This window comes from Dipteris shenzhenensis, chromosome 28, assembly GCF_047967505.1.
Source record: "Dipteris shenzhenensis isolate YYH24624 ecotype China chromosome 28, Dip_SZ_1.0, whole genome shotgun sequence".
Classification (NCBI taxonomy): Eukaryota; Viridiplantae; Streptophyta; class Polypodiopsida; order Gleicheniales; family Dipteridaceae; genus Dipteris; species Dipteris shenzhenensis.
Genome location: NC_141623.1, coordinates 15,814,214 through 15,840,034, shown reverse-complemented (window position 1 = coordinate 15,840,034; position 25,821 = coordinate 15,814,214). Strand labels below are relative to the sequence as shown.

Sequence of the window (25,821 nt, the reverse complement as noted above, 5' to 3'; positions counted from 1 at the left end):
AGAGTGGAGCAGAGAAAAAAAACCGTCCCAAGAGGAGGTGACGAAAGAAGAGAAGCTGGCCGAGAAGAAGGGGTACTAAGCTGTCGATCAGCTCGAATAGGTGAACCCGGAGACTCCCCCTGCTGGCTCCGCTGCAGGCTGTACTGTACGGATATCTGCTGCAGCTGTAGCCGTACCTAGGTGACGAAATTCTGGTAGAGGTGTGGAGAGGTCTTCGTGCGCACACCTTGCATAAGCTGTGGCTGATCTTGGGATTTCGTCAGGCTATAAAGGAGACGGTGTAGCTATTCTAGGAAGCTATGCTTGCTAGAAAAGCCCACCCTCCCAAACTTGGAGGGTTGATGCTTTTTTTAGCATGCACACCCTCCTAACCTTGGAGGGTCAATGCTTTTCTCGCCCCAACCTCCCAACTTGGAGGGTGGTGCTTTTTTCGCGCATCAGCCTCCCCGAGCAGCCTGGCCGCACCCTATTCCAACCTATGGCGCACCCCCCCTGCCTGGCCGAATCACGCTCCAGCCCTAGGCACACCCTCAGCCTCACCTACTTGCATCACCTATCCTCTGCGCAGCCCTGACCAAAGCACGGGATCCCCTAGGGTTCCTGTTAACCCTTCGTCTATCCAACAGCCCCTCTCACGCCTCTCCTCCAATCCTCTCCACTCTCTCCTAGCTACACCTCACACCCTCTCTTACCTAAACCTTCAGCAATCTCGCATTCATCCTCACTCTCTTCTTCCTACCTTTTCCCTAAAGTCTGACCACTTCCCATAACCGATGAACCAATAAAAACTTGCAGCACAAATTTCAAAATTAGGGCATACCTGGAGGAACAAATCGTCCAAAATTCTTGGAACAGTTCCTACCTCAGGAGCTCGCTCTGATACCAACTGACACGTCCCAGCACTCCTGAAACCTCTGATCTGCAAGCAAACACAAGAACACACACACAACGTGAGAAACTGAGCAGGCTGCTCACCACCCAACCATGACATCTACGGGATATGATCTCGAATCAGGAGATGTCCCCTCCGAGCCACGAGCTGAGCTACTGGCACAAACTCCCAACCAGATCCTAACCAGCCTGGTGTCCCATACCACCAGGTGGCGCTGTGAAGCCTCGGATCTGCTACTGGGCCTTGGGCTACGCTAAGATGCAGGCGCGCGTCCGCGACTCAATCCAGGATCAGACCTAGCACCTGGGAACGAAACTTGCTCCCATCGGCTCACTGAGAACTGAACCCCTGGGCCCCTTTTATAGACTCGGGCCCTAAGTGCAAAAAATAGCGAAGACCTCTAACTGGTTCGTACCCTTGCCACTCAACCCGAGAATCAAGCCTGCCTAGCTCTAAGCCTTCCCCAGGCTACCTGAGCTAGTCTTGTGTACCCAGTACACGTCAGATACCAATCCGTGCACATGACAGAGAACAAAAAAAAATGCTACATAGTCATATCAGACTAATAGTCATCTCCATCGTCATTATCATCATAATCATCATCAGATAGTCTGTCATCTAAATACAAGTGAAATATGCTCTAATATCACAAATATGGTCCACTCTAAATGAGAGAGAGAGAGAGAGAGAGAGAGAGAGGCCCTGGGGTGGGGGGAGGGGGGGGATGAAGAGAGGTGGCAATAGTGTTTTTACAACAACAAATAAGTAGCTTTAATAAAAGCCATCTAGTATCTTCAGAAGCAAATTCAAATAAGAAGAGAGAAAGAGAGGGAGGAGATGAAGAGAGGTGGAATCATTGCTTTTATTGTTAGAACAGATAATAAATAATCAGGCAGCCTTTAGTAAAAGCAATTCCATATCTTTAAAGGCTAATGCAATTATGCCCCCTCTGCTCCCCTAGCGTCACATCACACCCTATTAACTCATTCAAGTTTATTTTTCCAACATTTGGACACCTGTTTGGCTTACCAGACAACCTGCTTGCAACTCATCAAATTACGAGTTGCTTGCTCAAATTCCCAACACCTTAGAATTAGTGACAGCAAACATCCAGATTCAAGCTTAATGAAGAAGGCTGTACGAATGGCACTTTCTGACCATGGTTATTATCTATCACATTATAAAATTGAGGAGATTCGAATTCGTTTTCCCCATGTAGTAAAGATATGGATTCCATCAATCATATCAGGTATCGTATTTGGCATTTTGTGCAAGAATTGAGCAGGATGCTGGATGGAGAGAGCCATTGAAAATGGAAAAGCCACGAGAGAGAGAGAGAGAGAGAGAGAGAGAGAGAGAGAGAGAGAGAGAGAGAGAGGCCAGCAGGGGGTGGGGGTGGGGGGGGAGGGGTGCACGTGCAGGGGGTGGAACAAAAGTATCAATAAGAACACCAGAAGCTGAAGCCTGTTTCACAGCAGGCTTCTTAGAAAAATCCATGACACCAAATAATTGTCAAATATCATACAATATGGCATGAAATGGGCAGTGATGTGAACCTTAAAGACCCAAATCCAAATGCAGATAAAGCCATATGGACCACACAGCTTGTGTGTGTGTGTGTGTGTGTGTGTGTGTGTGTGTGTGCGCACAGACATATCCATCCATGCATGTGCACACAAATGTGTTTGTGTGTGAGTGCTTGTATGCAGGTGCATAAATGCCTGCGTGCATATTTGTGTATACATGTGCAGTACAGAAAGGCACCTGATCTGTGTCATCATAGACTCTATTTGTCCATCAGACCCCATCTCTTTGTACTCCCTTGGGAAGACAATTGCTTTCACTGTTTCACGCTGTCATTCATAGTGTTGATTAGGCTTTAGTGAGAAGGAAAATTTCCATCTCAGTTTGCAGGTTTGGACCTAACCAAGCAAAATACTACAATGATTTCAAGCATATGATTGGGACTTGTCCAAATATTCCTATTTCCAGCAAAAAGCCTTAATAGGCAGGGATTTTCTAATTTCATGTGCAGTCCTTTTCATTGCTCATATCAGTGATATCAAAAGGAAGAATTTCAGCAGATTTGCCTCTTCCGACTGCTTCCCAATGTCTGATCTTGTCTAGAACAGGAGACTTCACGTCAGTTGAACTTTCTTTAGCAGTCAGGGATCTTCTTAATCCTTTGGTAACAATTTGAAGGGTCTCACTTTTCAATTTAGAGCTTCTGATGGATGCTTTTGCAGCCTCTTGAGAAAGGTATTGTCTCCTAGCATGAAGACAGCTTGGACTGTAAACATGTGAGTCTAACTTTGGAGAATCCACAGGCTGTTTCACATCGAAGCACGTTCTTTCCTCTAGAACTATGCATTTAAAAGAGCTGCACTCAGAAGATTGGTCCTCCATGACTTGGCAATTATGTTTAGGTCCTGTGTATAGAGGTTTTGAGGGTGTAAGACCTGTGTTGATTTGCAAATCATTAATTTCTCTTGACCTGATGTCCATGGTCCTTTCCATACAAGGAAAATCTAGTGAGGCACGTGATCTAGAAGAGCAACTTGTGAAACTTCTGTTATGGAGTGAACGAGCATTGCTTACATTTCCATTTCCAATTGACAAACTGGTGGGGATTTCACATGAATCCCAACAAGAAGGTGACATGACACTGCTCAAATCCTCTTGTAGGGAATTCTCGCTCATGTCTGAAGCTCTAGATAGAGATTGACCTCGGAAAACTTTGGATTTCACTGGCACTGGGGTATGAACTTCTATATCTCCTGAATCATGTGATTCAGGTGTATCAATGCCTGTGCCCTGTATTTGCCAGCTAGCATGAGACTCGGTCACGACCTTCACCAAGCCCACAGATCCTTCAAAACAAAGTGATGAATGCTTTGATCCTTCATTGCAGAAGGGAGGAAAGTTTTTTACTTCAGTCAAAGCATCAATTGCAGAACTGTTCAAACTCTTCCTTTTCTCAATAACCTTCTCTAAGGACACCAAATTCTTGATGCTTTCCACATGATTTGTTTGTGAAGAGATCGGAGGATCTTGAAAAGTTTGCAACAATTCATAAGAGTTTTTTGTTACTTCTGGCAAGACTTCAACAGGTTCAACATGCAAGGAAGTTGAATTTGCATCATTGTAGTTGTTTGATTTGAGCATCTTTGGACCATAAAAACTTCTCTCATTCTGATGATCAGGAATGTCTTCAAGTGACTCCAAATTATGACCTGCATCACATGAAAAACGTCCTGAGATCTCAAATAATGGGAAGTCATATCCAGGCAACATCTTTGTTAAAGTCAGTAATAGCTTTTCTCTTTTCCATATGGTGTGCTTCCAACCTTTTGCATCCTTGAAATCTGTTTAATGTATAGATGCACCATATCAATGTCTCTCTGCAAAATCTTCCATTGAGTTATGATTCTAGGAGTTCAAGCATTATACTGATTCCCTGCACTGCTTCCAGAACTCATTTAACTGTGGCCCTCAAGAAACAAGAACCGTCAGAAGGTTCTAAGGAATCATTGTTTGCATAAAAAAGCTTACAGCCATATCAGATGATTGTTTAATTAGATGTGCAGTAAAAATGTGAATGTGAAATACTAGAAAATCTACAAATAGGGAAGCTCATGATCTGCAACCTTGCGTGGACCATTCACATACAGTTTGGACATCTTGCAATTTATCTTTCTTCAACTTCACTAACAGGTGAGGGTAAGTTACTGATGCAAGCTAGCTACCGGATTCTACTATGGACTTGCAATTTATCTTTATTCAACTTCACTAACAGTAATTCGAATCTTCTTGATGTCATGGTGTTACCTTGATTTGTGTGAGGTTGCATCAAAGCTGGAAAATATGTTCTCTGATGAGATTAGACATTAGATCTGGGTAGAAAGGCACTGGAAGACAGTAATCTACCTCGGGCAAGGTAGAACTTACATAACTGTTTCAAATCTAGTCCTCTCAAATTCTACTTGCAGAAAAATGCTAGACGAGTTATTGTTCAGAATTATATTACTCAAAATTCATGAGCTGTTCCTCTGAAGTCACCATGGCCAATGTGAATCCATTCTTGGAAGAGTGGGTTGAGACTTGTGGTGCGATGAGCACAAAAATAGAGATAAGGTATGCGTAAAGGTATGAAGCAAGAGCATGCTGCCACATGTCAAGGAGGCATTAAAAAGGGAGGTCATTTTCATGTGATAATATGTGCAAGCTCTCAAGTATCTTTATGAGTACAAGTCTCAATCTTGTAACCTAATGGAACTCGAGTCTGTGCTTCAGGATCAGTGTCCGTTTAGGGAGTCTTCTCACGAGTAGGAGAGCTCAATCCATGCTTTTTGGCATGGTATTAGACACACCTAGCTTAGTTTCAGACCTTTGGACATTCTTCTTTGAGAGGATATTGAGAGAGTTTCTTGAAACTTCCTCAGTTGAGAGTATTTGGGTGATTGTGAGAGAGCTTGGGAGATATAGAAAGTTCCTTTGCTTTCAGTCTCAACAAAGTTAAAAATCTCCAACTTTGGCAGCCTGAAGACTCCATGAGCTTTGAGATGCAATCAAGATCTTAAAGGTTGGATGTGTTTAGGAGCAGTTGGGATTCTAGAGAGAGGGAGAAGTGTATGTTGGGATTCTAGAGAGAGGGAGAAGTGGAAAGGGTGGTGGTCGTGTGATTTGGGAAAAAAAAAGAGGAACGCCAATGTATAGAGGATGGATAAACCTGCAATGAAAAGCCTGAGCTTGTCTCTAGCCTTTGGCTCCTCCCTCTTCCACATCCTGGACATGAAATGCAGTGCAACTTCATTAATATTGTATTTCTCATTTCATTTTTTGTTGCTTCACCCATACTATTTGAGGTTACAAAGGAAAAGGGGATTGATGATGTGGTTGTGTGTAAGGAAGTGCAGGAGATGGTGAGTGTCCAAGAGGACATTCCCGTTGTGCACAATGAGGGGGTTGAAGTTTCAAATGCTTTGACAAAGGATGTGAACGAGGATGAAGCTGTCCTTGAGGAAATTGTGCGTAGCAGCCAATGTAAGATGGGGAGGATGCTTGTTTGCTCCTAGGACTCGATGATTACTCAGGCAATGTGTCAGAGGATATTATAGCTTGCACGGATGAGGCAATAGAGCATGTCGAGGGATCTTTGATTATACGTCATGGGTTGGTTGAGTCCAAGAGATCTATGTTTGTGGAGTTGACCTATTGTGGCCTATGTGGAGATGGGCCAGCCTCATGGTACAGTTGTGATACCAGATGATTAGTGAAGTTATGTGGTATCCCTCCCAATAGAGGGATGAGTTTGCTGATTGGTATGTTGGGATTCTAGAGAGAGGGAGAAGTGGAAAGGTTGGTTGGTGGTCGTGCGAATTGGGAAAAAATGCCATGTATAGTGGATGGAAAATTCCGCATGGCCTGAGCTTGTGCCTAGTCTTTGGCTCTTCCCTCTTCCACTCCTACTCGTATCGCAGACATAAAACACACTGCAACTTCATTAATACTATACTTCTCGTTTCATTTTTTGTTGCTTCACCCAGAGTATTTGAGGTTATGAAGGAAAAGGGGATTGATGATGTGGTTGTGTGTAAGGAAGTGAAGGAGATGGTGAGTGTCCAAGAGGGCACTACGAATATGCACAATCTTTGACAAAGGATATGAATGAGGATGAAGCTCTCCTTGAGGATATGGCGCATAGAAGCTAATGTAAGATGGGGAGGATGCTCGCTTCTTGTTCCTGGGACTCGATGATTACTCATATGATGTGTCATGTGGGATCGTAAGGTCGATGCACTTTCTATCCAGATTCAAGACTACACAGCTGCTCTTACGTGCTACGTCATGCACTTGGAACATATGGACTTGTTAATCGGAATAGAGTGGTCTAAAACCCACAATATTCTGATTAGAAGGAAAGATCATACACTCTCTTTTTTGGACAAGGACACCAAATTTTGTATTCAGTGTGATAATATTCTCTCTTCTCAGGGACCTATTGTATCCGCGATGCAGCTTCGGAATATAATGAACACTTCTCATTATGATGTGTATTAGTGTGTTTTGATTCCGCTTTCTTTATTTGTTGTCTCTGTTAATAACAAAAATGATTTATCCGTGTTTCACTGCTCTGTCCTGTAGTGATTATATGGGTTTTATGAGTTGGCCTTTGTCCTCTGAACAGAGAACCTTCCATTTGATAAGATCAACATAGACTTCATCCCGGAGTTACCACCAACCATTGGGACAAAGAACACAATGTGTTTAACCATGTAGATTCCATGTCAGAGTCCCATTGATGTTAAAGACATGGTTCAATTCTTCATCAACTACTATATCCAATGTGTGGGATTCCCAGAGCCCTCATTTCAAACAAAGACTCCAAATTCACCACCACTGAATATTTGGAGGGCGCTATTCAGCAACTTTGAATTTCTCCAGCAATTTCCATCCAAAATCAAATGGACTAATCAGCTTGCCTTTGATGTACTCAAGCGTTATCTCAGCAACACAATAATGGAAATGGGGAGAAGTATATTCCATTAGTCCATGGTATCTTGAATGGAATCCTTATGACTAGTGTGGATAGGACAACCTATGAACTTGCATTTGGAAAGAAATTCAAGTTCTTTCTCACCAGAACTTCACAGAAAGTTATGAAGTAGACCAGATTTTGGAGAGCTCAGAAAATGAGAAAATTGCTAAAGCAAAAAGCAGGGCAGAGAAAGGGCCTTTCATTTGGCCTAGATCTCATTTGTAAATTCATAGACCAGACCAGTCTATGAAATAGCAGTTATAAACTGCTCTAGTCTGTGAAATGGTAGTTATAGACTAGTTTGTGAAACGGCAATTATATACCAGCCAATGGAATGGTAGTTAGGGGAGCCTTTCAGGCTATAAAAGGGGGCCATTCCCCTCATTCAGCAGCAACACTACAGCCTGCAATTCAGTCTTACAGCAAGAGCTTTGAGCCTTCACAATAAAGTGCAATCCACATCAAGAATACCCCCATATTTCCTTATTGAGGGTGTTTTTCCTCCCTTAACTCATTCCCCTATAGGAAGACTCCCAGCCTTCACCAAAGATGTAACACTCTTTTCATATCAAGAAAACAAATACATAGAGCAAAGGGCAGTTGCACCCAATGAGGCTCTCTACACCATCATCTCGAAACTCACGAAGGGCAGTTGCACCAAGTGAGGCTCTCTACACCATCATCGCCAACATGCATGCAAAATGTGATTCAGTTTAGTGCAGACTAGTCCACACTTCCAATTCGAGAGATAGTCCTATCAGCTAGTGAGAGTAGTTTATGTCACACACGTATTATAGACTACTGTATTAGAGGAAACTTGGGAATGCATTTACCAAACGTAGAGAGCATACTCAGCATATCTCAAAGGTATTGGTTGAAAAAACTCTTCTGTAGGGCCATTGTGTGTATCGATGTAATTTAAAACAAGTTTTGATATATTTAAGTTGTCAGAGGCAAACCTCAATTGAGTAATTCTAGGTTAGTTAGGTTGAGGGGGATTGGTGAATAGATTGCCACAAGGCACGTTGCATGGTTGCTTGACATGGTATCTAAACAAGTATGGTTGCTTGACATGGACTTGCTCTATTAGAGGAAACTTGGGAGTCCATTTACTAAATCTAGATGTATCTCGATAAGGACAAAGATCTTTAGAGAGACCATTGTGTGTTTGAGTGTAATCCAAAGTAAGTGCAAATATAGGGACATTGTAGGCTTTATGTGCTAAACATATGTTTATGGTCCCATGTGTCCATGAGTTACATAGTCAAAGAATTAATCAAAGGTTTCATGTATTTGTAATCTTAGGTTTGTTTATACGAAGAATGATGACCTAGCGAGAGCCATGGATGCCAAGTAGGATGAGATATCAAAGACATAATGAGGCATGTAACATGTTCAATACTCTTATTCACCAAGAGCAAAGTAGGCATGAGGTAGGGATCCTAAGGTCAAGGGAGTGACTAAGGGTGTCATGCTAGCTATATGGAAACTATTCTTCCATGCCTACTCCAGGTTAATGGAGTTTCTTGATGGCTCAAATCAGTTTACACAAAGGAGTCTAGCATGCTTTACAAGTTTTTAATGGGAACCTTACTTGTGCTCAATACCTAAGTCACACCATTCCTAGGCTTGCTAGAGCATTAGTACAATACTGAACCCCTTTCATACTACTCTATCTTTTAAATTAAAGAGAGTGCCACCAATTGGGAATGCTTGTCTATTCCTAAAATCGCAACATAAATAAAATGTCGTTTTCATACTCTTTTCACACTAATATGCTACTCCTTTGTTAATTCTATATTCTAATGATGACACAATAGAAGTAAAGAAGCATGTCATACTCTTTATTAGTAAGGAGTCGAACTTACCTGAAGTAGGATGCAAACATTTGGTCAATTTATAAACACGATCTTTCCAACACAATATTTCTTGTTCTTTGGCAACCAACTTGGACTTTGTTTCATCCAACAAAGACTCAAGTTCCAAAATTCTCTCTTTCTGTTGTTCTTCCAAAACGTCCCGCAAGCGACGGTCTAGCTCAATAGGTGAGACAGCATAGTCAATTGGAAATGCTCCTAAATGTGTAGATTGTCTGCCTCTTTTGTCTATATCTAATGTCTCACGCATTGTATAAGTGGTCATACCACTATACAATATATTTCTTGCTCCTTTTGAACTAACCTGCACCTCTTACAACGATATGTTGGTAAGCCTCTCTCTCTCTCTCTCTCTCTCTCTCTCTCTCTCTCTCCACTTTATATTTTCTTTTTTCTCTCAATAATCTCTTTGAAAGACAAGCTAAGATAAATAGTAGCTACTTCAAAATGGTTTTCAAACATAGTATATTCCTTTCAAATGGCTTTACCTTATCTTTGTATCTCCAATATCTATTCATAGGATTCTGTGGCTTAAATTATAAACTTTCTATCTTTGTTTAAAAAAACTACTACCCTCTGAATTTTTTGAAGTTGCAACGTAAAGGAAACATATCTCCTTACAACATTTTATATATAGCTTCATAGGACTAGACTATGAAGTTCACAAAGCACAGAGAGAGAGAGAGAGAGAGAGAGAGAGAGAGAGAGAATATGCATGTTTGTGTGTGTTTTTATAATCCAGGTTCAATCATAATATCATTACACCAGAGATAGCTTCTTCTTTGGGAATTGCTCCAAGTTTTGGAGGTGGAAAAGGGCCTTAGAATTTAGATTTTCAATTGGAAAACATAACAGAGGTGGACCTGATTTTGGGACAGCCTTGGCTAGTACTATAAGATGCAGCTCAGATATGATTATAGGAAGGAAATTGTTATAGTTCTATACAGGGGTCATGAGATCACCATTCTGCTGGTAGCCTGATTCCCATGAAATCAGTTTGTTTTTATTTGATTTTTGTGGTCCAATGGATAAGATTGGAAATGGAGATTGCTGACTTCCAAAAGGAGAGAGCTCTTAGAAGAGTTAAAGGACAGTTTCCTTCAGGACTTGCCAAAATAACTACCGCTAGAAAGACCAATAGATTTGTTCCGAGTAGCAATCCACATAATAGACCGCCATATAGGGTAAGTAAGACCCAACAAGAAGAAATTCAGAGGCAGGTTCAGTGAATTGCTAGACCATGGTTTGGCTAGGCCTAGCAATTCACCTTTTTGTTCTCCAATTCTTGTGACTCTCAAGAAAGATGGTTCTTGGAGAATGTGTGTGGATTATAGGGCCTTGAATACAGACACAACGACACTGAAGAAGTGAGTACTTTTGAGAGGTAATTGGCTTGCTCCAATGGCAGCAACATCAAAATGAGTTTCCAGAGTATGTATCCTCAATATACTTCATTGGAGATTTCAGCAGATTTTTTTGGAATGAGCGTTGGTATAGGTGTTCTCAATTGGAATGAAAATGGAGGGTGAAAGCCTTCCATACAGCCAGAGAGCAATTTCACATTGTAGAGGCTTTCGACGCCAGTTGTAAGATTACACTTGATGTTAGTGACAAAAACTTCAACAAGTTTGAGTTGAAAATCAGTGGACGTGATCATGAGGCTTCTCCAGGCAAAAAGAATCTGACAAGGTTGAGTTGTTGATCCATGGAGGTGATTGCGAGGCTTTTACAAGCAAGCCTGGTTGCATGACACTGGAAGGACTAGATGATGATCCTGTCAAAGCCTTTATGGTGGAGATGTGGTATCTAGAAGATCAAGGAGAGATGATTGTGCCCGTGGAGGACCGGTGGGTGTCAGTATTACTCTAGAGATGGCTGGAGGGATTCCTACCCATGGGGATCAACATGGTTCATCCAAAAGGATCTACAAGGAATCAAGGACCAGGATGCGGATGGTTTTGGTTTATGTCGGGTTGAAACAGACCCGGAACTTTAGTACCTTACGTGGAGTGTTTGTGACTTGGACCAATAATTGTACTATTGTTCCAGACATGAGCCGCTGGTTCATGAATGATGTAGAGAAGTACCTAGAGATTCTAGAGGTGCAGGATATAGGACCAGTTGATGAAGACATCCTTGACTTGTTCTGGAAAGCTTCTGCAAGGGAGCTGATCAAGCAGTTCTTTGACAAAGCGGGTATTGGACCACAGGGGCGTTGATAAATAGGGTCAATGCCCCACCTTAGCCCTTGTATGAGGAGTGCAGCAAGGATTGACACTTGTAGGAATATGAGTGAGAGGACTGCCACAAGAAGGCATTTTTGCAGCTTGCAAAGAAAAATATTCAGGCTGCCGCAAACAGATAAGAGGAGGCACATTAAATCTCAAGAGGGGGATTATGTGCATCTGAGGCTTCACAAGAACACATGTTGAGAGGAAACATCAACACTGAATTGGTCACATAAATATTGAAGAATGCACAGGGCGATGCTGAGAGTTGGCTGTCGTGCACATCTAGGATTTGCAGCATATTCATGAACCCTTGTTTCAGACTCAAAAGGTTCATGGGGCTTCAGGATTTCCAGCATATCCATGAAAATTTGCTTTAGACTCAAAAGGTTTGTTGGGCCTGAGGTACATGGTTTTTTAACCTTCTATCCATAGATGAGGAGGAGCACGTTCACTATGTGCCTTAATGGATTCTGCTATTTGGAGGAGTATTTGATACCTCTTGGCTGCCCAAGTTGTGGAATGGTATCTTGCACTGATGGCATCAGTATCTGAAATAAGTTTTTTGTCTCACACTGGTGAAAATTTGGTGTAGTTCTCCTTTTATTGCAATCAATCCATATGGTATATACCTTTGTAAGACTAGAATTTATCCAAACATACAAAATCAGAAATTTAACTCTAAATCCACACGGTATATAAATGGTACAAGTTTTTTAAAAAACACGATGCATTCAAACAGGTTGGATGCTATTTTCATGAAAGTTTTTAATAAAGGACAACAACATGCAGACCTGTTTCAACCAAACCAACCACAGTATGCAGGATGACTGCACATATGCAAGGCTATCCTGACCAAACCAACCACAATACTTATACCAACTGCACCAAGCCTAGCCATACATGCAACTCCACAGAAAACAATTTGGCACCCCTGTACTACTACTGAGAGATGGCAAGAAAATGTAAGAAGAGTGCTCCTTTTGGCATATTTTCAGCTGCTCATGTTTTTGTCTGTTCCCCAGGTTGGTGATGGAGGTTCTGATTAAATTTGAGTGGTTTTTTTAATTGTATTTTGTCACATAATAAACAGATCTCACAATTGGCCAAAAAAAAAAAGTTTAAATGATATCTTACCTCAATAGGATCATGTATCATTTCTTGACCAGAAAATGGTTCTTGTATATTCAAATTAAGCTCCATAAGTTCCAGCTCTGCTTCAAGCTCAGCTTCAAGTGCAGCCATTTGACAGCTTTCCACCACCTGCTCTGTCATCACCATTTTTCCTGTCGAATCATGACTTCCCATGTGAGGTCCACTAACAGCGATGCTTGCATGCCTGGGGAGCTGCAACCCCTTTTGATCATTGTGAACTTGCCCATCCGACTTTCCAGCTATTTTGGCCAACGCTGGATGCCCATTGTCACTCTGTGAGCAACGGTAACTTATTGAGTTATTCTGATAATCTTGGAGTTGCTGTTTCATTTCCTGCACCAATGCTTCTGTCTGCTCCACTAGGTTGTTTAAGCTTTAAACTGCACGAGCCTCCTACCCCAACACCAGTTTTGAAAGCATGTTCTTTTGATATGTTTTTTGTACCTATCATACAGAACACGCGCCACAGAGGATTCGAGAATGCAATCAATATAAAAATAGCTCAATTGACTCATCTGACTTTCTGTAACAATCTTGAGGATATTGTTGTTTATTTCAATTGAAAGACAGTCGCACAGATAGTTTCAAGATAGATATTGCTCGCATTATTTGGTTACATTGAAATTATTCATACATGGGTGCATAATAAATATTGGTCTTGTCAGCAAGCTTGTAATTGGAGGATGCATGCATTCAAGTATCAGGCCACTCCTTTAACAACTATCTCACTCCATACGTTCTTCTCTTTGATCCAGAATTTTAGAAATTGAGAAAACCGGGATAAAACAGCACATGCATTCTCTTCAATTGATAAAATTGACCAGGTATCAGGCCACTACTTTCAAATATCTACAAAACTAAAGGACTACCTCACTCTATATCTCTTCTCTTTGGTCCAGAATTTTAGAAATTGGCAAAAGAGGGATAATACAGTACATGGCTCTGACTTCGATTGATAAAATTGGCCCGGTAGCAATCTCGTTTTAATTTTCTGTGACATCAAATGCTAAGAATATTGAAGCTTATACTTGTATAGTGAGGCAAATATTTGGGCATTCGTGTTTCCTGTAATTTTTCTTCCCTCCCAGTATCTGCAGCAGGAAAACGCCTTTCTATCATATGGTTTCCAAAAAAATTATCAGCCTTCAGCTATGAACATGGACTTTTACTACTTTGAAGAAATGGATATAAAGTTCCGCTGAAAGCAGCAAACTACAGCTGACTGAGATATACAGTACAAAAGCATCGCAGGTTATCCTCTGGCCAGCGGTCTACTCAAACTGTTCCTATCGACTCAAACCAAAAGAAGAGATGCCTGGATGACCTCCTGATGCTACATGGTATAATGGTTCCTCCACAATATCACAAGGATCCAGACAGCTCCTTCATCAGGAAATCCAGTTCTATCAGCAGGAAACGAGCGTAGGGCACCAAAAGATTAGGGCTCAAGAATTTCTGCCTGGTAACTTTTACTATCACCTTAGTTTTATGAACATAGGGCAAATATTTGTAAACCAAATCTCTTACAAAGGTGGTCTACATAAACATCTTCATAACTTCACAAAAATCAAATCTAGAAGTGCGCACACACATGTACACATTCTACACATACACATATACATTACATCTACACAGCACACATCAAGAGAGAAATGACCTTGAGATTCTTGCATTGAAGAGAAAAAGCTTCACCTCGCAAAGGCCACAACTCACATGCCTATTTGCCTCCGTTGGATGTGAACGGAGAAAGACTATACTCCACATGTCCATATGTCGAGCATGTGATGATGCACATTGCATGAGCCATCAATGCATACCATGTCAAAGAGGATCCTTTTTCTTTGGATCCCGTGTTCAGCAAAACGTAGCAGATATGAGCTATAATTTGCTACTAGTCAGGCATGTTTGTGAAATCCATGCAGCTGTGCTTAATACACGTTTTGTCAAAGTGGCATCATGCTTTTCGAAGACTTCACTTGTCCAGAGAAGCCACGGTCTGACCACTAAACTCAAGAAATTTCGATGACTGGTACATTTTTATTTACAATGGCTTATACCATTCATATGCAACCTGTGACTGAAAAAAAGACCTGTTTGATGTCTACCAGCTTCTGCACCTTCAAGTCAAAAGGTATGTGCAACTTATCACCATGTCCGCAAAGATTACTATAAAACCTTCAAAAGCCTTGCCAACTAAGAATTTTCTTTGGAACTATAAGACACTCAGTATCTACTATGTAATGCAAGCAGCGTCCACTCTACTAGAGAAGGATAATAGCATCTACTTAAAAGCACAAAAAGATTCTCACAGGCTCCAACAGTCCATCTGTTGAAAGATCCAGATTCAAAGACAACGGAACGATCTTGTCCTCTTCTATCTATTCCATTTAGCCTGAGCTAGTGAGGTTATAGGTTTGCCAATGAACCTGCGCGGCTTCTTTACTCAATCTGAATCTTAATCACGCAAAAGGGATAAAGAGTATTTAACGCTATTGTGTGACTCGACAATGTTTCCATGAGCGAAACATTGTACATAGTGAAATAGGTAAATTCAGAATCCTTGCTGATGTTACCTTCCAACCTTTCCCATGGCACATTTAATCTCCAAGGAAGATCCCATCTACGAAAGTTAAATAATTGATCGCTCTCCTATTGAACTTTGTGCAAGGTTGGAAATTTGCGAATTCGATCTCTCCTGTCATCCAATCACGGGATGAAACGATTGAAGTTTGTGCAAAAGTGAAATTTTGCAAATGCGTTCTCTCATTGTCACCCAATCAAGGGACATAATTCTCGCGGATGAGATAATGAAGGAATCGATTCTGTTGAGCGGAATGCAACGTAGCCAGCTTCAACAGGTAGGTCAGGTCCTACGGCAGCACCGAGAACAATTGTTTGATATACTGTTCGTTGATTCCGAAATGGGTGCATAAACTCTTTGCACATGCTGCCTATGTTCGTGAGTTAGCGACGCAGTGTCAAACGATAGTTTGGAGATCACGCTTTACTTTCCGTCTCAGGAAGGACCGAGGCTACCTCGTAAGCGTGGAAAGGATTGCCAGCAATGTTTCCGTTTCGAAAGCTTGGCAAGCCTGAATAAGCAGACAAAGCAAGGCTACGGCTTGATAGAAGCGGAAGAGGGATCAGAAGGGTGCTTGAGAGCGCTCTTGGAACGAAACATAGAAATTTGCTAAGAGAGAACGTAGGCGCCAGAGCCCTCTACGAACTTACGGCAATAACGCGAAGAGATGCCTAGGCGAGTTTCTGTCGTCCGTGGCGACAGATTTGTGTCGCCTTCGTTCGGCGCCCTCTGCTTGACGGCGTTCTGTACATCTTCACACACTGCACTGGTAGTGTGATCTAGCTACCACGCCGCCGAATCTCTGCTTGCTCTCCTACAAGTGTCGCTTCAGCTGAGACAGATAAAAGACGCTGAATTGCACGCAGCTGCCCGATAATAAAAGAACTCCCAGCACTACCACGCTGGATTGAGACAGCGAAGCTATGACCTGAGCATGCAACATGCGAGCACAAGTTCCGAGCTGGGGTGCCTTTTCATCCTGAGCTTGTGGCGATCCTGATATTCAGCCAGAGTCTGGCGACGCAAGGGGGTGAGGCGGAGGGTCGGGCAATCAGGAGGCGACGCGAAGGGGGGGGGGTGAAGCCTGGGAACTCAGCGAAAGGAGCGCATTTGACAACTGTGTGTGTTGGGATGGAGCTGGGAGGATCCAAATTGGAGCGACAGGGATGATGAAGGGCGAAGGGGCTCGAGCCCCAAAATTCTCTCGGGAAGGAGCACAGAGCAGAGGGCAGATGGAGCTGAGACGAAAGCGAGGACGGAGAAGATAATCGACACAGAGAGAGATGAAATCAGAGAGCAAGGACGAGCAAGTTTCTGGCGGTGATTGTTGGCGAAATCGGAATAGGGGATTGGAGGAGAAGACACAAGGAACGCGGAAAGATTTCTGTTCTTGTTGACCTCCTCCGTCGATCTTCAATTTTGTCCGGTTGATTTCGCCGGCACACACAGAATCTTCCACGCCTGGTTGGTGGATCGGGTCTCCTCCTGCATTATCCATTTCCACCTCGTTTACTGTTTTTCCCGTTTCACCGTTCGTTTCTCCCCAAAAATTCACCGTCCGTAGCTCCTTGCACGGTGCACAATCCGGCATTTCTGCACTGCAAAATCTCCATCGCTTCCTTGGACGGTGCATAATCCTCAAGAAAAATCACCACGATTTCTTTCTTAATCAAGAAATTCACCGTCCGTAGCTGCTTGCACGGTGCGCAATCCGGCATTTCTGCACACCAAAATCACGGCCGTCGCTTCCTTGGACGGTCATAATCCTCAAGAAAAATCACCACGATTTCGTTCTTTTAATCTACAGACGATATAAGCAGCAACAACGCAACGATGTCGTCGACTAGCCTTTGAACGAGTAGCCTCTGGTCATTTTCACTGAGCGATGCTTTCCGTCAAGAAATTATTGTACACGCTCATGAGCCCCTGGCGATTTCTTGTCTAGAAATGCAGGTGTGCATGAGCGCCTGGTGATTTTGCTGTAGAGAAATGCAGGATTGTGCACCGTGCAGCAGCAAGCGAGTTGTTGGTGGTGAATTTTCTGGGGTGAAACGATTTGAATGCCGTAAAAGCAGCAGGAGACCTGATGATGAGCGCTTAGCGCTGATCGAAACTGGAGATTCATCGACGCCTGAAACGATTACGAACTCTTTTGCAAGAAGAATTTTGTCGACAAACATTACAGCTCTCACAGATTAAGCTGCATTCATCACGACGGACCTGAGGAATGCGCTCCATCGCTCTGCCGGAAAAGCCGCCGCACACGCCAAACATGTTTCAGTGCTCGTTGAATGTCCGGCGCCCCATCTTCTATCGCAGAAATCGTCCGAAAACAATCGCCGGATCGTTCATTTGGCCCAATTGTTAAGTACAGAAAGATATAATCGCCAATAGATTTCGGACATTGGTTGCAATTGATGCTGATGATGCTTCCAAGAGAATGCAACAAAGCAATCCTTATTCACGATAAACATCATAATCGATGCGTCGGAATCAACTCTGTTTGCTAATTATCTTCTCGAATCGCGTCACAGAAATCGCACCTCTTTTCGTAAGAATCAACCGCACACAGAACGCAAATCGCGGATCTACGGACGGAAATGTTAGTGCGGGATGATCAATCCTATCCATGATCAACCGCAACAACGCATCATCTCCAATCGCTGGTGAGCTCAACGTCGGAAATTTGCACCGATAATTAAGCCTGACGGAAACCCGGATCGACGGACAAATCTATAAAAAATGCTCGAATTGCGAGCAATCAGCCGTGGAATTAAACTCCAAAATCGTCATCGATGATCCGTGGCGAATTGCGCTGTTTTTCTTTGTTGTGATTTACATGATAGGATTCACGGGCAACAAAATTCTGATGATTGTACCACCAGCAGCAGCACAACGGCTCTCTTTCTTCACGGCCTGCCGTTTTCCACACCGAATTCTTATAGGGTATTTTTCCCTATAAGAATCGGTCTGCATCGGACGGTCGAGATTAAATCTCTACCAACCGCGGACCTTTACGGTCAAGATAGAGGGGGGAGTCCTCCTTTCCCCCTTATAAAATGGCTCATGGGTTGCCAAGCTGTGAGCCATTTTTATGAGTAGCAACCCCCGAGCCATCTGAAGCAGCGAGCCATTTTTATAAGTGGCAGCTCATGAGCCATGTTCTGAAGAAGAGAAACAACCATTTGGTTCTTAAGTAGAGCACTCGCACCTCAGGCAGTTTGGGCATTCCCAACCTGAGCTGGAACCCGTGTTCGATTCCCTCGGCAACACCCTTGTTGCGTTCCCAACCTGACTGGAGCCCACCACATTCAATTCCCTCTTGGAAAACCCTTGTTGCCTGCCATGAACAAGTGTTCCCCTCATAGATAGTGGTGTGTGCTTTCTTGATGATTTCACAGAATGACCACCAGCATCATCGAACGACCACTTTTTCAAAGAGGGTCACTCGGTTCACCTGACATGGGAGCATCTTGAAAATGGCTCTGACAAGCGGTTTCCTTAGCATTTTTGTAATTGAATCTCATGAGGAGTTCGCGACTATTTCAATGCCTCATGCATACGTCAACATCCCATACTTTGCCATCTCCTTAATAGCAAGCAAAGGGGCAAGTGGTGATGTGGCTAGAAGCATGCTAATTGTACAAACCATGCCATGCAATGGGTGCATAAATGTCAACGAATCCTTCAAATGTTTTCGCTCTAGATTTGAGATAAAATTGATTAAAAAACAACGTTAGCACATAATCTTAAATATTCCTAATGTAGACTAATCACCAAATAGCCAAATTTATGCTAGAATGCAAGTTTTTACTAGCATTTCCTACACAAGCTCTTGGTCCCTCAAACCAACATGTCAATATGAAAAAGCCTCCTCTTTCTTCTTTAGGTTTGAGCCCTCCATCAAAAAGTCTCCTTATTCCTTAAAGACTTAAATCATCGTCGCCCTTCATTCCACCGTATCACCATAATGTCATTGGAATGGAGGCAAAAGTTTTTTTTAAAAAAAAGTGCAAATGTTTTGTCATGCAAACAAACTATGCCCATTGAATTGGTGCCAAATCAACACGACTCTAGTGCTTAAAATGGCCCTTTATTTCGCTCGTTAATGACAAGCAGCAAGAAGCGCAAGCCACACATGACGAGCATTAACCTTCCATGGTTTAGCTTTCGAGTGGCCTCCAACAGAACCTTTAGACATTTAAGCCTAAATGGATGCATTTTTTGGAACATGCAACACAAATAGGGGCATGTGGACTAGCTAAAAATTTGGAATCAATAAGTCATCAAATGAGCAGTCATAAATTTCTCAGTATCATCTCAACTCATCTCAACAAAAAAGAACACATTAACATTTAGAATTTAACCTGATCTCAATGGACATTTCTATGGAGGCCAAGGCACCCATCTTGTTAAAATAGTATTTTTTGTGTAGTCCCCTACCATAGAGCCTTCATTGTTAAAGCTTGTTGCTTTAAGTACAAGGTAGTTAACAAGTAATAATTAGATTTGATCTTGCTTCTACATTGTTCAGTGGGCACACTATTCTTTCCCGTGTCAATTGATTGAACTCGTGTATGCAAGGTTCTCACTTTTGGCAATTCACCTCTCCAAATCACTTCTAATTAATTAAGAGTGCATGCATTTTCGAATTCCTACTATTCATGCAAACATTCATCTTAAGGAATGTGTTGCAAAGTTTGTGTCTAAAATCTATGTGGGAACATTATGAAAACATGTCTTTAATAAGACTTAATATTTTAAGTGACATTCTCTTTATTGGTATGGAACCTCTAAAGAAGCTCACATCTTGTTGAGTCTCACAAGCTTCATCTTTATAAATATTGTCCTTGTATACAAAAAGGACCCACACTCATTTTTTAACTTTAACTTCAACAATTGGATGTTGTCATTCAAAACCCAAAATCCTTCTTATACCTGCCTACTTGATACTCTTGTGGCTTTCCCCCTTCCTTTTGACTCATCTTGCATAACAATAATATGCCTTGCCTTATCACCTTTAATTTAGTAAAAGGTAATAAGATATATAAGAATTTAAAATACAATTGAATGTATCTTAACTTGAAAGCGTTGCATGCCCTTTAAGTATTTAAGGTGGCATTGCTTTGGAACTTGCAAATCGTGGCGTATGAAGCATCTACACCACACAATAGTGAGATTGTTACCTTAGAAATTTTGGACATATAAATTATGCTTTTTGCCAACATAGACACTTACATCGGAATGTATGGTTCCACAAAGTCTTTTTATTAATCAATCACCTTGCCGAATTAACCATTCCTTGTTCAACTTTTGAGTGTACTCCTTTGACTTGAACACCACTTGATGAGTTATTCAACTTGCTTAAAGAGACAACTACAAGACTCACCCCCTTTTTTATTCCAAAAAGGACCCCAAAAGAACCGCCAAGATTTGATAATATTTCTATCATATCTTTTCAAATTTGTGATGACGTCTTCATCTTATGTGTAAATGAGTGCAACATCATTATAATCATGATATTTGAGCATTGGTAAAAGTAGTTACTTACATGAGACAAGTCTATTTTTACATTATATTGAAAGGTTAAAATGGGAGGAAGTCTTAGAAAACTTACCTTCAAGAATGGCATTTATAGACTTTGCCACCAAGATTTGATAACATTTCTAGCAATATCTTTTCAAATATATAATGAACTCTTCATCTTATGTGTAACTGAGTGCCATGTCATTATAATCATGGCATTACGTGTTGACATGGTGAAACTACTGATAGGCATTAGAAAAGCCAAAAGGTCGAATTTTTGAGACTTTACTTCAAGCATGGCCTTCAAATATACAAGGCTATACTTAATAGTACATATTGTAAGTTCTTTTAGCACGTATTGTTCCAATGCAATGAGAATGTAGCCATACAAAGAACATTAGAGAAATGTTATTCTCACTTCTTCAAGGTTAAATCATTAAAATTAGAAATGCATACAAGGTTAGAGTTGTGTTGCCTTCATTGGTGACTCATGATCTACAATAACAATTTGTGTCCTTAATGAGGAATCAAAGATTTCACCATGTTCATAAAATTATATTCTAAGATTTAAATCCATATTTGCAAAAAGATTCATTCTTATGCATGTAAAATGATATATGGCTTTAATCTTATGCATGTTTCTTGGGTGTTTAATCTTGATTGATTATTTCTTTGGAAAACAATTATGGTTTATTTTGTGTTGTAACATGTAAATAGAATGTGAACATAAATATTTTGAAATTGTCAAAGTCAAGTATGTGGGGGTTAACATTTGCTTGGGTGTAGCCAATCGCAGAACTACTTTCGGGCCATTTTGGGGCTGCAACGCGATGCGCTCCTGGGTGAGATTTTGAATTTTGTGCATACCTGCGCTCTTGTCGAAAATTTTCCCAACGTCATGATGTCGCACTGGCATAATAATGAGACGTAATCTATTTATTCTGAACACCACAGAGCTCGACACATAGCAACTCTGCATTGCTTCGCACAACGTAGTATTTGGCGTGACCACCTATCATCACACAACCTTTTGTCGCATCTTTGCTACCTTTCACTGGACAGCGCACCCATGTAGATCATGAAAATTCAAGGTTAGATTGGAGAGACTACTGCACTAGTTCTTGGTGTAATAATGAGACAATCTATCTTCTTGAACACCACCACAGCACAATCTTTAGCTTGCTGACCACCTATCATCATGCAGCCTTTTGCCGCAGCTTTGCCACTTGTCTTTGGACAGCACGCCCATGCAGATCATAGGTTGGCTTGGAGAGACCCCCGCACTAGTTTTTGGCATAGTAATGAGACGCAATCTATCATTTTGAACATCACCCGCAATGTAGTCTCTAGCAGAACGACCTGTCATCACCCAGAATTCAAGGTTGGCTTGGAGCGACCACCATGCTGGTTCTTGGAGTTATAGCTTTGTTACCTATTTTTACGTATTACAGGAGGAGATCTATGACGATCACCGCATTCGCAAACAGAAGGAGATCTATGACAGCCACCGTGTTGGTTCTAGGAGTTATATATTTGTGTACAAAGGAAAATGTATTTGCTTGGGCAACCAAGAAAAATGTAATTGACGATGGCCCTTGAGGGGTCCCCTCAAGGGCCATATCGACATGCCATATCTGTCCAGTGGTATCTTGGATATTGTATATAGCCCTTGCCCCTAGAGGGGGGGCCATATTGTCAATTGCATTTTCTAAAAGTTTAATTGTATTTTTCTAAATGTGTTTCCATGCAACCACAACGGTGGGTTGTTGGAGCTATTTTGGTCCTAAACCAAGGAAATTGTAGTTCTACTTTACTGGTATCTTAGTCCTTGTTGTAGTAAATCCTAAATGAAGGCAAAAGTATTCCGAGCCACTGCGGTGACTGGAGGCCCGATGGTGCCATCCAGATAATCAACTGCTGATGTTGTACTTCTCGCTTGCAATGAGTGTAAGGATAATACAACCTCTCGATAAGCCATTCTGCGCTCTCGGGACTTGGTGCATCATTTGATGAGTTTCCACTCGTTCCTTCCATTTGAAGACCTCCAAAATCACAACATAGAATGATTGCAATCCACTCAAGATACAAAAAATAGCTTATTGTTAGTTTTTATGCTTTGTTCTTGTTGGTATATACCGACTTTCACGGATACACAGAGTTGGTATATATCGACTATTTAGAAACAATACAGCGTCAGTATATACCGATGCTTAGTGCTAATATGCCAAAACCCATGTCGTCGCCTCTCATAATTCCATTGCAAAAAGACCCAAAACCTCTCCACCATGTCCTTAGATCACTTCACATCCAAAACATACACAAAGAAGAGTAGAAAGTCAAGATTAGTAATATCTTGGATTATGCCATAATAATCATCCATGGCTCTCCCATTCTTCCACTATGATATGCATTCCCTCGTCTCTCTCTTGCATAGCTCATGCATCCTCTAGCATGCTCCCATTCTTCCATTGTGATATGCATCCCCTCGTCTCTCTCTGCTCTCTCCATTTCATCAAGTAGCTAATCCACATGAATATCCTTTGGAAGTGCTCTTAGATGCTCAAAGCATGGCACACGAGATCCATGGTGTGTACGAAAGAGGGCCCTTTCTCCTTGTCTTCTTGCCTTTGCATCCTCGTATCTTGTCACCCATCTTTTCATCACATCACTATTAAGCATGCAATAGAGGTTGATATTATTAAGCAACTTCATGTCCATTACTTTGCTCCATCCTTGCCCTTGAGGCCCAATAGAGGCCATCCTTAGGTCTTTATCATCTCTCCATAGTCATGGGAGAGAGCTATTCACATCAACAAGAAACTTAGAAATATATACAAGTGACTCTTGTACCAACCAACCCTCGGCCATGCTACCTTTAGGCCTTGCATTGTGCCTTACAAAACCCTTCAAGGTCTTCATGAGGCGCTCGAACAAGAATAAGCATCGTGCATGTATAGTGCCACATATAGCAATCTCATCCACCAAATGCACTATGAGATGTAGTTGGCTTGTGAGAATAGAACATGGAAAGGTCTCCTCACCAAACAAACCACCTCCACTGACATAACTCGAGCATCCTCAAGCATGGTGGGATCTATTTCCTTTGAGCTCACATACCCAGAAAGAAAAATGTGCACCATATTAGCAATATGAAAACCTTGCATGGATCATTGATACGCTTCACATTTTGTATCCTGTAAAGTACCTCACAAGCTCGCCCATCTTGTAAATACAATCCTTCACATCCTTCGATGCACTACAAGAAATGCTAGTAGGTAGTATGAATTGAGCACACGAGAGATGGTTGATTAGTTGCTTCTACACTCACAAATTTGGAAGGAAAAAGAGATTATGCTAAGTCATACTTTCTTGGAACATCTTGTGCCAATCATGAGATTTCAAGCCATATAGCACGAAGCCAAGCCACGTCTTATGGCTTAAAGTACAAAAAATAAGAGGAGTGTATATACAAGAGAGGCACGAAGCCAATCCAATGGCTTCAAGTACAAAAAAGAGTAACTAGCACTATTTCTACGACTAATCTAAGCCAGTCGCATCCTCGCTCCCTTCTTTGTCACCTTTTTTCTCCTAAGAATCCTTGTCTTCTTCATCTTGAATATTACCAGGGGCCTGTAAATGAGGGACAACATGTATCAATGTATGAAAAATAAAATCTTTATTTACAATATTGACATTATTTAAGTACTTTTAAATACCTAGGGGGCTGTTTCAATAGCCCAGATGTACTACTCCTCAATAATCAACCCCTCATCATAGAAGTTTCTCCATGTATGTCCTTTGTGATGTCCACAATGGTATGCTATCTCGACAGGAGTAGGGTACTTGCCCACGATATCAAGCTGCACGATGACACAATTTGCGGAGGGGTTAGTAAAAAGAAACAACCTCCTAATAAACCATATAAACGAGATATAAACACAATATAATTTGAGATTCAACACCCCCTGCTCCAAAATACGCGTTTTCATATTGCTCCATGTTGATCCTTCGTGCCTCCACGCGCTGTAGACTGGGGTCCACCTTTGCTGCCTTCATTGCTTTCTTCCACTCATGCTTATGAGTGGTGTGGGGCTAGCCCTTTGGTGGTTGACCTACCTCTCTCTTGGCAATCTCAGCTAGAGCATGCCTCTTAAGTGAAGATCTTCTATTGGCAAGTATAACAATAATCTTTGACTTTGCCCATTTATCTGTGAACTCAACATTGGGGGGATTGGGATACCTATAGCATATAGCATTGATGGTCTCATCAGACAACCTTATTGGATGATCTTTGTATTAAATAAAGTGATATCATTAGTTGTTAGTAACTATAGAGTGCATGAAGGCCATGATGTCCTTCCCTCATACATCTATGAAGATGCCTCCTCTCTGAGTGATGTCATAGACGATCGTACCATCACCCTCTGGCACGTCTGCATCATCTGAATCATTTTCACCCCGACCATTACACCCCAAAGTACTATGCCATGTATCCCTCGGAGCTCTCCTTGCTACTATGCCTATTGCCCTATCGTGATGAGCTAGTACACTGGCCACTCGTCTGTGGAGAAGGGACTCCCAACCGCATGGGAGTACATAGCGGCTCTGCGAGACAGAGGGGCCTCCTGAGGGTAGGGGAGAAGGGACTCCAGACCGCTGCAGGGGAGAAGGGAGTGCTGATGATTAGGGAGAAGGGACTCCAGACCATAGGGGAGAAGGGACTCCTGATTATCGAGGAGGCGGTTTGCAGGTTGTCTTGACTCCACAGGAGTAATCTCAACTGGTGTGGGTATGGGGTGGTTTGGAGTCTGTACTGTCGACTCCTGGGGGGTGTTTTGAGTACCCATCATGTATATGTATAACTTGTAAGGAGTGGGAGGGTGCCTAAAATGTTATATAACTACCGAAAGATGGCATCCCGAAGATCAGGCAAGGCTCTTGAAGAGCTTCCTGGCCACATGATAAACTACAGAAAAGAAGAGAAGAAGATTTCTATCATGCATGCCCTCTTTCCATTATGCATG

General features: G+C 41.9%; 1 protein-coding gene across 1 annotated transcript; it reads right to left on the bottom strand.

Annotated features, from left to right (window-relative positions):
• Window positions 1–2,338: 2,338 nt before the first annotated feature.
• On the bottom strand, window positions 2,339–18,637 carry LOC147883247 (uncharacterized). Its single transcript, XM_087399446.1, has 6 exons — window positions 18,483–18,637; window positions 17,492–17,700; window positions 13,088–13,134; window positions 12,673–12,963; window positions 9,299–9,611; window positions 2,339–4,125 (listed from the first exon to the last, which is right to left on the bottom strand). The coding sequence occupies exons 1-6, from the start codon at window positions 18,635–18,637 to the stop codon at window positions 2,918–2,920; spliced, it is 2,223 nt and encodes a 740-aa protein (XP_087255572.1). The 3' UTR covers window positions 2,339–2,917.
• Between the last annotated feature and the right edge of the window lie 7,184 nt (window positions 18,638–25,821).

Excerpts from the sequence above, each read along its gene's own strand:
- LOC147883247 (XM_087399446.1), bottom strand. The coding sequence starts at position 18,637 with ATGAGGGGAACACTTGTTCATGGCAGGCAACAAGGGTTTTCCAAGAGG. Across the intron at positions 13,135-17,491 it reads CGATGGAGCGCATTCCTCAG|GTACAAAAAACATATCAAAA; the intron begins GTCCGTCGTGAT and ends TCTGTATGATAG. Across the intron at positions 9,612-12,672 it reads TGATACATGATCCTATTGAG|GTTAGTTCAAAAGGAGCAAG; the intron begins GTAAGATATCAT and ends TAAGAGGTGCAG.